The sequence below is a fragment of the Pan paniscus genome, chromosome 20 (genome assembly GCF_029289425.2).
Source record: "Pan paniscus chromosome 20, NHGRI_mPanPan1-v2.0_pri, whole genome shotgun sequence".
NCBI classification, from domain to species: Eukaryota; Metazoa; Chordata; class Mammalia; order Primates; family Hominidae; genus Pan; species Pan paniscus.
The window spans coordinates 56817797-56830120 of NC_073269.2; the positions used below are offsets into that span (position 1 = coordinate 56817797).

Here is a 12324-nt window from a genome sequence, read left to right on the forward strand (position 1 = left end):
GCACTTTGGGAGGCTGAAGTAGGGCAATCGCTCAAGGCCAGAAGTTCGAGACCAGCCCATGCAACATAGTGAGACCCTGTCTCTACAAAAAAGAAAAAAAGTCAATGAACAACTATGTTACTGGTGTATATATTTACTATATATAGGTTTCTTTGTTTGTTTTTTGAGATGGAGTCTCGTTCTGTCACCCAGGCTGGCTCACTGCAACCTCTGCCTCCCCAGTTCAAGTGATTCTCCTGCCTCAGCCTCCTGAGCAGCTGGGATTATAGGCATGCACCACCATGCCCGAATACTTTTTGCATTTTTAGTAGAGATGGGGTTTCACCACATTGGCCAGGCTGGTCTCGAACTCCTGACCTCAAGTGATCCACCCACTTTGGCCTCCCAAAGTGCTGGGAAACAGGTGTGAGCCACCATGGCCGGCCTTTATTCACTGTACTATAGTTTTTATTGTTATTTTAGAGTGTACTCCTTTTACTTATAAAGAAAAGTTAACTGCTTGAGTCTAAGAGTTCGAGACCAGCCTGGGCAATATAGTGAGACTTAGTCTCTGCAAAAAAGAAAAAAATTTAAAAATTAGCCCAGTGTGGTGGTGTGTGCCTTAGTTCCCGCTACTCAGGAGGCTGAGGTGGGAGGATCGTTTGAGCCTGAGAGGCATAAGCTGCAGTGAGCTGAGACTGTGCCACTGCACTCCGGCCTGGGTAACAGAGTGGGACCTTGCCTCAAAAGGAAAAAAAAAAAAAAAAAGGAAAGGGAAAAATTAACTGTCAAAACAGCCTCAGGCAGCTCCTTCAGGAGGTGTCCAGAAAAAAGCAGTTATCCTAGGAGATGACAGTTCCAAGGGTGTTATTGCCCCTGAAGATCTTCCAGTGGGATAAGACGTGGAGATGGAAGACAGTGACGTTGATGATCCTGACCCTGCATAGGCCTAGGCTGATGGGTGTGTTTGTGTCTTACATTTTTTCTTTTTCTGAGATGGAGTCTTGCTCTGTCACCCAGGCAGGAGTGTAATGGTGTGATCTCGGCTCACTGCAATCTCTGCCTCCTGGGTTGAAGTGATTCTTTTGCCTTAGCCTTCCCAGTAGCTGGAATTACAGCACTTTGGGAGGCCGAGGTGGACGGATCACTGGAGGTCAGGCGTTTGAGACCAGCCTGGCCAAAGTGGTGAAAACCCATCTCTACTAAAAATACAAAAATTATCCAGGTGTGGTGGCACATGCCTGTAATCCCAGCTACTTGGGAGGCTGTGGCAGAAGAATCGCTTGAACCTGGGAGGCGGAGGTTGCAGTGAGTTGAGATTGTGCCATTGCAAATCAGTGTGGGTGACAGAGTGGGACTCCGTCTCAAAAAATAAATAGATGGTCGCATTTGGGCTATGGCCTAGACCCCTGTGCTAGATCATCTGGCACAGGTGTGTAGCAGACTCTCCCACCTAGGTTTGTGTAAGCACGCTCTATGATATCTGTACAATGATGAAATCACCTAAGGATACATCTCTCGGAATTTATTCCTGATGTTAATCGAAGCAGGACTATAGCAGTATTAATAATGAGACCTAACAATGCTTGAGCACCTACTATGTGCCAAGAAGTTTTTTTTGTTTTGTTCTGTGTTTGCTTTGTTTTTGTTTTTGATTATTCTCACTGTCGCCCAGGCTGGAGTGCGGTAGCTCAATCTCGACTCGCTGCAACCTCCGCTTCTCAGATTTAAGCGATTCTCCTGCCTCAGCCTCCCAAGTAGCTGGGATTACAGGCACCCACCCTGACGTCTGGCTAATTTTTGGATTTTTAGTAGAGACAGGGTTTCGCCATGTTGGCCAGGCTGGTCTTGAACTCCTTGTCTCAGGTAATCCACCCGCCTTGGCCTCCCAAAGTGCTGGGATCACAGGCGTGAGCCACCGAGCCCGGCCGCAAGAAGTTTTAAGTGTTTTGTATCTCTTAACAAATTTCATTAGCACAAGGAGGGCAGAGGAGAATTGGAATGGCCTTGCGGAAAGACCTCCCTGGCACCCGCCTCCTCCTTATCCCCCAAGCCTGCAGCCCCTGGGGCCTATTATTAGGGCCCACATCTGGTGACATTTCCCAGACTGATAGCGATCTGTGAGGTTCTTGGCTCAAGATTCTTTCCTGGACATTTATCTGCTCCAAAACTCACAGCTAGCTTCCTGCCATCAGCCCCCTATCCTTAACGTGGGCTTGAGGCTGGCGGTCGCCTGGGACTGACGACAGAGACAGAAAGAGCCCCCTCACCTTGCCTCACCCTCAGACACAGCACAAGGTGACGGGACTGGGATTCGTTGGGGGGGGGGTGTCTCAGGGAGCCAGGAGGTAGGAGCTTGGGGATTAGGAGAGTTGAAGGGCACTCTCCAGGGTATACAAAAAGGAGGTAGTGGGCTGGGCACGGTGGCTCACCCCTGTAATCCTAGCACTTAGGGAGGCCGAGGCAGGTGGATCACCTGAGGTCAAGAGTTGGAGACCAGCCTGGCCAACATAGTGAATCCCCATCTCTACTAAAAATACAAAAACCAGCCGGGTGTGGTGGCAACTGCCTGCAATCCCAGCTACTTAGGAGGCTGAGGCAGGAGAATTGCTTGAACCCAGGAGACAGAGGTTGCAGTGAGCTGAGATTGTGCCATTGCACTCCGGCCTAGGCAATAGAGTGAGACTCCATCTCAAAAGAAAAAAAAAAAAAAAAAAGAGGTGGCAAAAAGGGGCTGAAAGTTCTGGGCCACCTCCTCTGGGTGAGGAATGTTCTCATGCCATATGCGTGAACTGTGCCTGGTCAGAGGTATTTGACTGTCTTCATGACTGCGGTATCCCCAGCGCTTAGGATAGTGTCTGGCGTACGATTTGGGCTCAATGCATAATTTTACACTAAATGAATGAATCCATCCTCAGATGACAAAGGAGAGATTGTCCTCCTTAATGATCACTCATAGATTATTTATCAAGTGCCTGCTGTGTTCCAGGGGCCAGGAGCAAGCCACACACCAGCCTCGCCTCTAGGGAACTCAGAGATGAATAATGCAGATGGGTGATCAGCAAATGATCCAACAAACGCGGTCTAATTGCTGCTGCCTGTAACCAGCTCTTTTTTTTGTGGGGGCTCGGGGGGAACGGGGGGAGAACAGAGTCTTGCTCTATCACCCAGGCTGGAGTGCAGTGGCATGATCACAGTTCTCTCCAAACTCCGCCTCCCGGGTTCAAGCGATTCTCCTGCCTCAGCCTCCCAAGTAGCTGAGATTACAGGCGTGCACCACCACACCCAGCTAATTTTTGTATTTTTAGTAGAGATGGGGTCTCTACTAAAGCCTGTTGGCCAGGCTGGTCTCAAACTCCCGACCTCATGCGATCCTCCCACCTTAGCCTCCCAAAGTACTGGTATTACAGGTGTGAGCCACCGTTCCCAGCCTGTAATCATCTCTTCATGGGAGAGAAGCTCCTATAGGAGGGTCTGATTGAAAAGGGCAGGAAAAGCTTTCGGGAGAAAGTGAAATTTACACTGAGATCGCAGGAAGGAGTTAAAAAAAAAAAAAAAAGCAGAGGAAAGAAAAGGTGCTCCAGGCAGAGGGGCAGCACATGCAAAGGCCCTGGGGTGGGAGGGAGACGAGAATCTTGGCAATGGACACAAAGGTAGGGAAGCCGGGATTTGGTGCACAAAGAGGGGGAAGGTGCAAGAGAAGTCTGGAGAGGCTGGCAGGTGCCCCAGCCCTCACCAGCGGTGTCGGGAAGACTCATATTTATCCCACAAGCAATGAAGAGCCACAGTGTAATTTTCCAGTTTGAACTGTATTTTTTTTTTTTTGAGACAGGGTCTCACTCTGTTGCCCAGGCTGGAGTGCAGTGGCACAGTCATGGTTCACTGCAGCCTCAATCTCCTGAGCTCAAGTGATCCTCGTGCCTCAGCCTCTCGGGTAGCTGGAATTACAATGCAAGCCACACTGTTTGGCCAATTTATTTTCATTTTGTAGAGACAGGGTTTCGCCTTGCCGCCTACACTGGTCTTGAAGCCCTGGCCTCAAGTGATTCTCCTGCCTGGGTCTCCCACAGCGCTGGGGTTACAAGGTTTGGGCTTTCAAAGGATCACTCTGGCTGTAGGGTGGTGAGTGGCTGGTAGGAGATGAATATAAAGCTGAGGGCCAGGCACAGTGGCGCACACCTGTACTCCCAGCACTTTGGGAGGCCGAGGTGCATGAATCACCTGAGGTCAGGAGTTCAAGACCAGCCTGGCCAATATGGTGAAACCCCGTCTCTACTAAAAATATAAAAATTAGCTGGGCATGTCCCCAGGGTGTGTGCCTATAGTCCCAACTACTCTACTCAGGAGGCTGAAGCAGGAGAATTGCTTGAACCCGAGAGGCAGAGGTTGCAGTGAGCCAAGATTGTACCACTGCATTCCAGCTTAGGCAACACAGTGAGATTCTGTCTCAAAAAAAAAAAAAAAAAAAGAATGCTGGGGCGCTGTGTGCTTGGATGATAGGGCTGTGGAGACAGGACATAGTGGACAGAGGCAAGAGGCTTTTTGGAGGCAAAATCGACAGGGCTTTGTGATGAATTGGGTGTGCGTGTTGGGGGAGTAGGAAACAGAGGTATTCAAAGATTCTACACCCCTATCTCAGACGAGCATACTGAGGCTCAGGGTGGGGATGGGGGGCAGAAAGCCCTGAACCCAGAATCACACAGTCATAATCCAGCATCTCAACTAGAGCTTCGACCTATGCCTGTCTGCTGTGTAAGCTCAAGCTTTCCTCAACCCCAGACCTCTCTTCTCTGTCTGCACCTCACCCTCGGAGGTCATTTTCAGGTTCAAAGACATAAATAGCATCTAAATTATTTTTGTATTTTTTTGTAGAGACAAGGTCTTGTCGTGTTGTCCAGGCTGACCTGGAACTCCTGGACCCACACAATCTTCCTGCTTCTGTCTCCCAAAGTGCTGGGACTAGAAAAGTGAGCCACTGTGCCCTGCTGGCATCTAAATTCTGACTCCCACATGCCCGTACCCAGCCAGGAACCCCTCTGTAATTTTTTTTTTTATTTTGAGACAGAGCCTCACTTTGTCACCCAGACTGGAGTGCTGTGGTGTGATCTTGCCTCACTGTAACCCCCATCTCCTGGGTTCAAGCGATTCTCCTGCCTCAGCCTCCCGAGTAGCTAGGATTACAGGCACCTGCAACCACACCCAGCTAATTTTTGTATTTTTAGTAGAGATGGGGTTTTGCCATGTTGGCCAGGCTGGTCTCAAACTCCTGACCTCAGGTGATCCGCCCACCTCGGCCTTCCAAAGTGCTGGGATTACAGGCGTGAGCCACTGTGCTGGGCCCCCTCCTATAATCTTGCTGCCGGTATCCAGCTGCCTAAGTGAACTTTCCCCGGGATGTCTTACAGGCATTTCAAAGGTGAAGTGACCAACCCCGAGCTCCTGGTCTTACCCCAAACCTGAGCTCCTGGTCTTACTCCAAACCTGCTCTCCTGCCGTCTCCCCTATCCCAGTGCACAGCAACTCCAGCTTCCATCGGTTCAAAAGTCCTGCAGTCACCCCGACACTGCTCTCCCTCTCACCTCACACATCCAGCCCAGCAGCAAATCTAGCCAGCTCCACCTTGACCCTGGAATCTGCTTCCCACCCCCTCCTCTGACATCACCCTGGTCCCCATCCCCATCACTGCCCACCTGGGTTACTGCAGCAGCTTCCTCTCGGCCTCCTGCTTCCATCCCACCCCCTCAGTCTAGTCTCAACCTTAAAGTCACAGTGATTGTTAAGACCTAAGTCAGATATTGTTCCTTCTCTGCTCAACAGTCTCTTGTAACTCCCATCTCACTCACAGGAAAGGCCAGGAGAGTCTGCACTATGACTCACAGGGTCCTGCTCCATCTGTCCGCTTCCCTCTCTGCCTTCACGTCTCACCTCTATTCCCATTGCCCATGTGGCTCCAGCCACACCAGCCTCCCTGCTGTTCCTTGAGCATTCCAGGCACCGTCCTGCCTCAGGACCTTTGCACAAGCTGCTGGTTCTGCCTGAAGGGCTCTTCCTCCAGATACGTATGTGCCTCACTTTGTCATTTCCTCCAAAACTTTGCTCAAATGTTATATTCTTTTTTTTTTTTTTTTTTGTAATAGTCTCACCCTGTCGCCCATGCTGTAGTGCAATGGTGTGATCTCGGCTCACTGCAACCTCTGCCTCCCGGGTTAAAGTGATTCTCCTGCCCTAGCCTCCCGAGTAGCTGGGATTACATGTGTGTGCTACCACACCCAGCTAATTTTTTTGTGTTTTTAGTAGAGACGGGGTTTCGCCATGTTGGCCAGGATGGTCTTGAACCCTTAATCTCAGGTGATCCTCCCGCCTTGGCATCCCAAAGTGTTGAGATTACAGGCATGAGCCACCGAGCCTGGCCAAATGTTATATTCTTATTGAGGTCTTCCCTGACAACCCCGTTTAATGTACCAGTGGCCCCTTTCTGCTTTCCGTCTTGTCCCTCACATTTTCAATTCTCCTTGATTTTTTTTTTTCTTTTTTTTGGAGATGGAGTCTCACTCTGTCGCCGAGGCTGGAGTGCAGTGGCCTGATCTTGGCTCCCTGCAACCTCCAACATCCCAGGTTCAAGTGATTCTCAGCCTCCCGAATACCTGGGATTACAGGTGTGCACCACCATGCCCGGCTAATTTTTGTATTTTTAGTAGAGACAGGGTTTCGCCCTGTTGAGCAGGCTGGTCTCGAACTCCTGACCTCAGGTGATCTGCCTGCCTTGACCTCCCAAAGTGTTGGGATTACAGGCGTGAGCCACAGCACCCGGCCAAAAAATTTTTAATTATTTATTTTTTATAGAGACTGGGTCTCACTATGTTGGCCACCTTGGACTGGAACTCCTGACTTCATCCAGTCCTTCTGCTTCAGCCTCACAAAGTGCTGTGATTACAGGCATGACCCTCCACACCTGGCCCCCTCCACTTTATTTATTATTTTTCCATAACACTTGCAATCTTCTAAAGCAGTATATCATGAATTAATTTATTATATGTATTATACCTGACATCTCCCACTGGGATGTAAGTTCCACGAGGGCTTGTTTTGTTACATGAGTTATCTCTGGTACTTAGAGCAATATTATTGTGTCCAGTGAGCCGAGATCGTGCCATTGCACTGCAGCCTGGGTGACACAGCAAGACTGTGTCTCAAAAAAAAAAAAAAAAAAAAAGAAAGAAAAAAGAACAGTATTATTGGGTCATAAAAAGCATTCAGGCTGTGCTCAATGTCTCACACTTGCAATCCCAGCACTCTGGGAGGCCAAGGTGGGAGGATCACTTGAAGCCAGTAGTTGAAGAGTAGCCTGGGCAACACAGCAAGACCCCATCTCTACAGAAAAGAAAATTAAGGCTAGGCACAGTGGCTCACACCTGCAGTTCTAGCATTTTGGAGGCTGAGGTGGGTGGATCATGAGGTCAGGAGTTGGAGACCAGCCTGGCCAAAATCATAAAACCCCGTCTCTACGAAAAACACAAAAATTAGCCAGGCGTGGTGGCGTGTGCGTGTAGTTCCAGCTACTTGGGAGGCTGAGGCGGGAGAATTGCTTGAACCTGGTAGGTGGAGGTTGCAGTGAGCCGAGATCAGGCCACTGCACTCCAGCCTGGGAGACAGAGCAAGACTGCATCTCAAAAAAAAAAATAAATAAATAAATAAAATTAAAAAAATTAGCCGGGCATGGTGGTAAGTGCCTGTAGTCCCAGCTACTCCAGGAAGCTGAGGTGGGAGGATCTCTTGAGCCTAGGAGGTGGAGGCTGCAGTGATCTGTGATTGTACCTTTGCACTCCAGCCTGGGTGACAGAACGTGACCCTGTCTCAAAAAGAATAATAATAATAATCATTCCATAAAAAGTATCAAATGGAGAAATAAATCATCAGTGGGGTCTCGGAGGGGACCAGGGGCTGCAGTGACAGGCAACCTGGGGCCCTGACACAGGGTCATTCCTGTTCCAGGAAGATGAATGCTTCCAGATGCCTGTCTGAGGAAGTGGGGTCCCTCCGCCCTCTAACCATGGCTGTCCTGTCTGCCTCCTTTGTTGTCGGAGTGCTGGGCAATGGGCTGGTGCAGTGGATGACTGTCTTCCGCATGGCCCGCACAGTCTCCACCATCTGCTTCTTCCACCTGGCCCTTGCCGATTTCATGCTCTCACTGTCTCTGCCCATCCTCGTGTACTATATTGTCTCCAGGCAGTGTCTCCTTGGAGAGTGGGCCTGCAAACTCTACACCGGTTTTGTGTTCCTCACCTTCTCCACCAGTAACTGCCTCCTGGCCCTCATCTCTGTGGACCATTGCATCTCTGTCCTCTACCCCGTCTGGGCCCTGAACCACCGCACTGAGCAGCGGGCGAGCTGGCTGGCCTTCGGGGTGTGGCTCCTGGCCGCCGCCTTGTGCTCTGCGCACCTGAAATTCCCGACAACCAGAAAATGGAATGGCTGTATGCAGTGCTACTTACAGTTCAACTTGGAGAATGAGACTGCCCAGATGTGGACTCAGGAGGTCTTTGGGAGACAAATGGCGGTGATCATGGCCCACTTCCTGCTGGGCTTCCTGGGGCCCTTAGCAATCATAGGCACCTGCGCCCACCTCATCCAGGCCAAGCTCTTGCGGGAGGGCTGGGTCCATGCCAACCGGCCCAAGAGGCTGCTGCTGGTGCTGGTGAGCGCTTTCTTTATCTGCTGGTTCCCATTTAACGTGATGCTGTTGGTCCATCTGTGGCGACAGGTGATGCTCAAGGAATTCTACCACCCCCAGATGCTGCTCATCCTCCAGGCTAGCTTTGCCTTGGGCTGTGTCAACAACTGCCTCAACCCGTTCATCTACATCTTTGTTGGCAGAGATTTCCAAGAAAAGTTTTTCCAGTCTTTGCCTTCTGCCCTGGCCAGGGAGTTTGGAGAGGAGGAGTTTCTCCGTCATCCCGTCCCCGCGGCAACGCCCCCAGGGAATGATGGAAGCCTTCAGTTGGAAGCTGGAAGCCATCCTTCTTAGTTTGCTTGTGGCCTCTTACCTTGACTGGCTTCTAAAACCCTGCCAAATCCTGCCTCTTCTTTCAGGAAGTCTTCCAGCAACCCCTCATCTAAAACTCTGTGGTAGAGACAGCTACTTATTCCCCAGTGTCCATTCTTCCCTTTCTTTTTATCTTTTTCCTTTTTTATTTTTTGGAGACAGAGTCTTATTTTGTCACCCAGGCTGGAGCGCAGTGGCACAATCTTGGCTCACTGCAGCCTTGACCTCCAGGGCTCAAGCCATCCTCCTGCCTCAGCACCCCCACCCCCCACCCCCAAATAGCTGGGACTACAGGCATGTGCCACCAAGCCTGGCTACTTTGTAGAGATGGGGTTTCATCATTTTGCCCAGGATGGTCTCAAGCTCCTGAGTTCAAATGATCCTCCAGCCTTGGCCCCCCAAAATGCTGGGATTACAGGTGTGAGCCACAGCACGTGGCCTCCCCTTTGCTTGTAGTAAGACTCCTGTTTGTTTCAAACGAGGCACATGCTTAACTAGAAAAGAAAAAAAAGACTACATTTCCCAGAATCCTTTGCATGTAGTACAGCCATGTGACTGCTTCTGGCCAATAAAATGTAAGTGGCAGCAATCAATGTAACTTCCTTGAAGAGCCATTAAATGGAAGAGGCCTGTCCTCCATTTCCCCATTTCCCCCTTTCTATTGTCCAGAATGCAGACATACCAGTTAGCTCTTGTTGTGCAACAAACACCATCAAAGTTTAGAGGCTTAAAAACATAACCATTTTTTTTATACGGTCTTGTTCTGTTGCCCAGGTTGGAGTGCAGTGGTGTGATCACAGCTCACCGCCACCTCAATCTCCCAGGCTCAAGTAGTCCTCTCACTTCAGCCTCCTGAGTAGCTGGGATTACAGGCATACCCCACTGCGCCCAGCTAATTTTTTTTTTTTTTTTCTTGAGACGGAATCTCACTTTGTTGCCCAGGCTGGAGTGCAGTGGCGCCATCTCAGCTCACTGCAAGTTCCGCCTCCTGGGTTCACGCCATTCTCCTGCCTCAGCCTCCCAAGTAGCTGGGACTACAGGCGCCCGCCACCATGCCCGGCTAATTTTTTGCATTTTTTTTTAGTAGAGATGGGGTTTCACCATGTTAGCCAGGATGGTCTGTATCTCCTGACCTCGTGATCTGCCCGCCTCAGCCTCCCAAAATGCTGGGATTACAGGCATGAGCCACTGCGCCCAGCCCACCTGGCTAATTTTTTTAAAAAAGTTTTTGTAGAGATGGAGTCTTGCTATATTGCCCAGGCTGGTCTCAAACTCCTGGCCTCAAGCAATCCTCCTGCCTCAGCCTCCCAAAGTGTTGGGATTATAGACGTGAGCCACCACACCTGGCTTCATAACCTTTTATGATTTCTGTGGATCAGCAGTTTGGGCTGGGCTCAGCTCAGTAGTTTTCTCATCTTGCGTCTGGGTTTCTTTATGCATCTGTGGGTCACCTAAGTGATTCTGCTTCTGGGAGAGTGGCTGGCTTGGGGTGATGGGATTGGCTAATCCACATAGCTCTTATCATCCTGCATGCTGGCTTTTTCGTTTGATGGTTGGGGAGGGTTCCAAGAGTAAGGAAAGTATGAGGCGGAGGCTCAGAACTTTGCACAAGGTGACTAGCACTCAAGCTACTGGTCAAAAAGCAAGTCACGAGCCTGGCTTAGATTCGAGGTGTGAAGAAAGGACTCCACCCCTTGATGGGAAAATCTAAAGAGTGACATTGCTAAGGAGCACGTATGCAGGAAGGTGTGCAGAACGGGGGCCATTTGTGTAATCTGCCACAGCAGCCCTGATGCAAAGCTACCGTGTCCCCCGGGAGTCCCTAGGCCAGCCCTGAGATGCTTACACCCAGGTTGTGAAAGGGGAGGTTTCAAATCCCAGCTCATTGAAGCCACTGTTATTTTGTGTCTCTCCTGCAACGGCTGAATCTACCCCTTAACTATTAATTATGCTGCCAAACTCTGGAACTTGTGTAAAGTGACTTAATAAATTTCCTTATTGTTGAAGCCAGTTGGAGTCAGGTTTTCTGTTACTTAACGCCCCCCCAAAACAAACTGGTGCATGTGAAGAATAGTCCTTTCTGGGGATTGAAGTCCTAGTGGTCCCTGGTCACAACAGGCCATTCCCTTGGCTCTTAAGTCGAGGCAAAAGAAAAATGTCATGCAATCCAGAAGCTGTCACACCACTTGCTCATGATTCAAAGAAGTAAATCTGCCCAGGTGGGGTGGCTCATGCCTGTAATTCCATCACTTTGGGAGGCTGAAGTAGGCGGATCACTTGAGGTCAGGAGTTTGAGACCAGTCTGGCCAACATGGTGAAACCCCTTCTCTATGAAACATACAAAAATTAGCCAGACGTGGTGGCAGGCACCTGTAGTCTCAGCTACTCCAGAGACAGAGGAAGGAGAATCGCTTGAACCTGGGAGACAGACATTGCAGTGAGCCAAGAGCTCGTCACTGTACTGCAGGTTGGGTGACAGAGACTCTTTCTCAAAAAAAAAAAAAAAAAAGCAGCTATGACTTGCCATGAGAACTCCACCTCTCAGAGACTCATTTGCCCCCAAATCTATAAAATAGGAACAAATGTTTCCATCTTCTGGATGAGGAGAGGATTAAATGACACAGTGACTGAGTGCCAGGAAGCACAGAGTCACCTTAAAAAAAATTAACTCCTGGGCCAGGCAGGGTGACTCAAGCCTGTAATCCCAGCACTTTGGGAGGCCAAGGTGGGTGGATCACCTGAGGTCGGGAGTTCGAGACCAGCCTGACCAATATGGAGAAACCCCATCTCTACTAAAAATACAAAATTAGCCGGGCGTGGTGGCACATGCCTGTAATCCCAGCTACTCGGGAGGCTGAGGCAGGAGAATTGCTTGAACCCAGGAGGCGGAGGTTGCAGTGAGGCGAGGTCGCACCATTGCTCTCCAGCCTGGGTGACAGAGCAAGACTCCGACTCAAAAAAGAAAAATAAAAAGAAAATTAAAAAAGCATTGGATTGTATTTTTTAGGCGGTGTTTTGTCTTTCTGGTGACACCTGTTGACATGATGTGTCTTAGAGTCAGTGAAATGTTACCCGTGAGGCCACAGCATTCTCCTGAGGAAATAAAGCCATGCACAGCATAACGAGGTTTCTGTCAATGACAGACTGCACGTCCGACAGCGGCCCCACCGATTATAATGGAGCTGAAAGACTGCAGTTGCCCGGTGATGTTGTAGCTGTCCTAATGGAGTAGCTCAAGGCGTTACTCTAATGTTTGTGCTGATGCTGGTGTACACAGACCTACTTGACCGCCAGTCGTATAA

General features: G+C 49.8%; 1 protein-coding gene across 1 annotated transcript; it reads left to right on the plus strand.

Moving 5' to 3' along the window:
- Positions 1–7888: 7888 nt before the first annotated feature.
- Positions 7889–10405, plus strand: LOC100980025 (putative G-protein coupled receptor GPR32P1; the record flags this gene model as incomplete). The annotated part of the gene is given in 2 exon segments (XM_014342792.5): positions 7889–8926; positions 8929–10405. Coding segments are annotated over 2 exon segments (1074 nt in total), but the record flags the coding sequence as incomplete, so codon positions are not given.
- Between the last annotated feature and the right edge of the window lie 1919 nt (positions 10406–12324).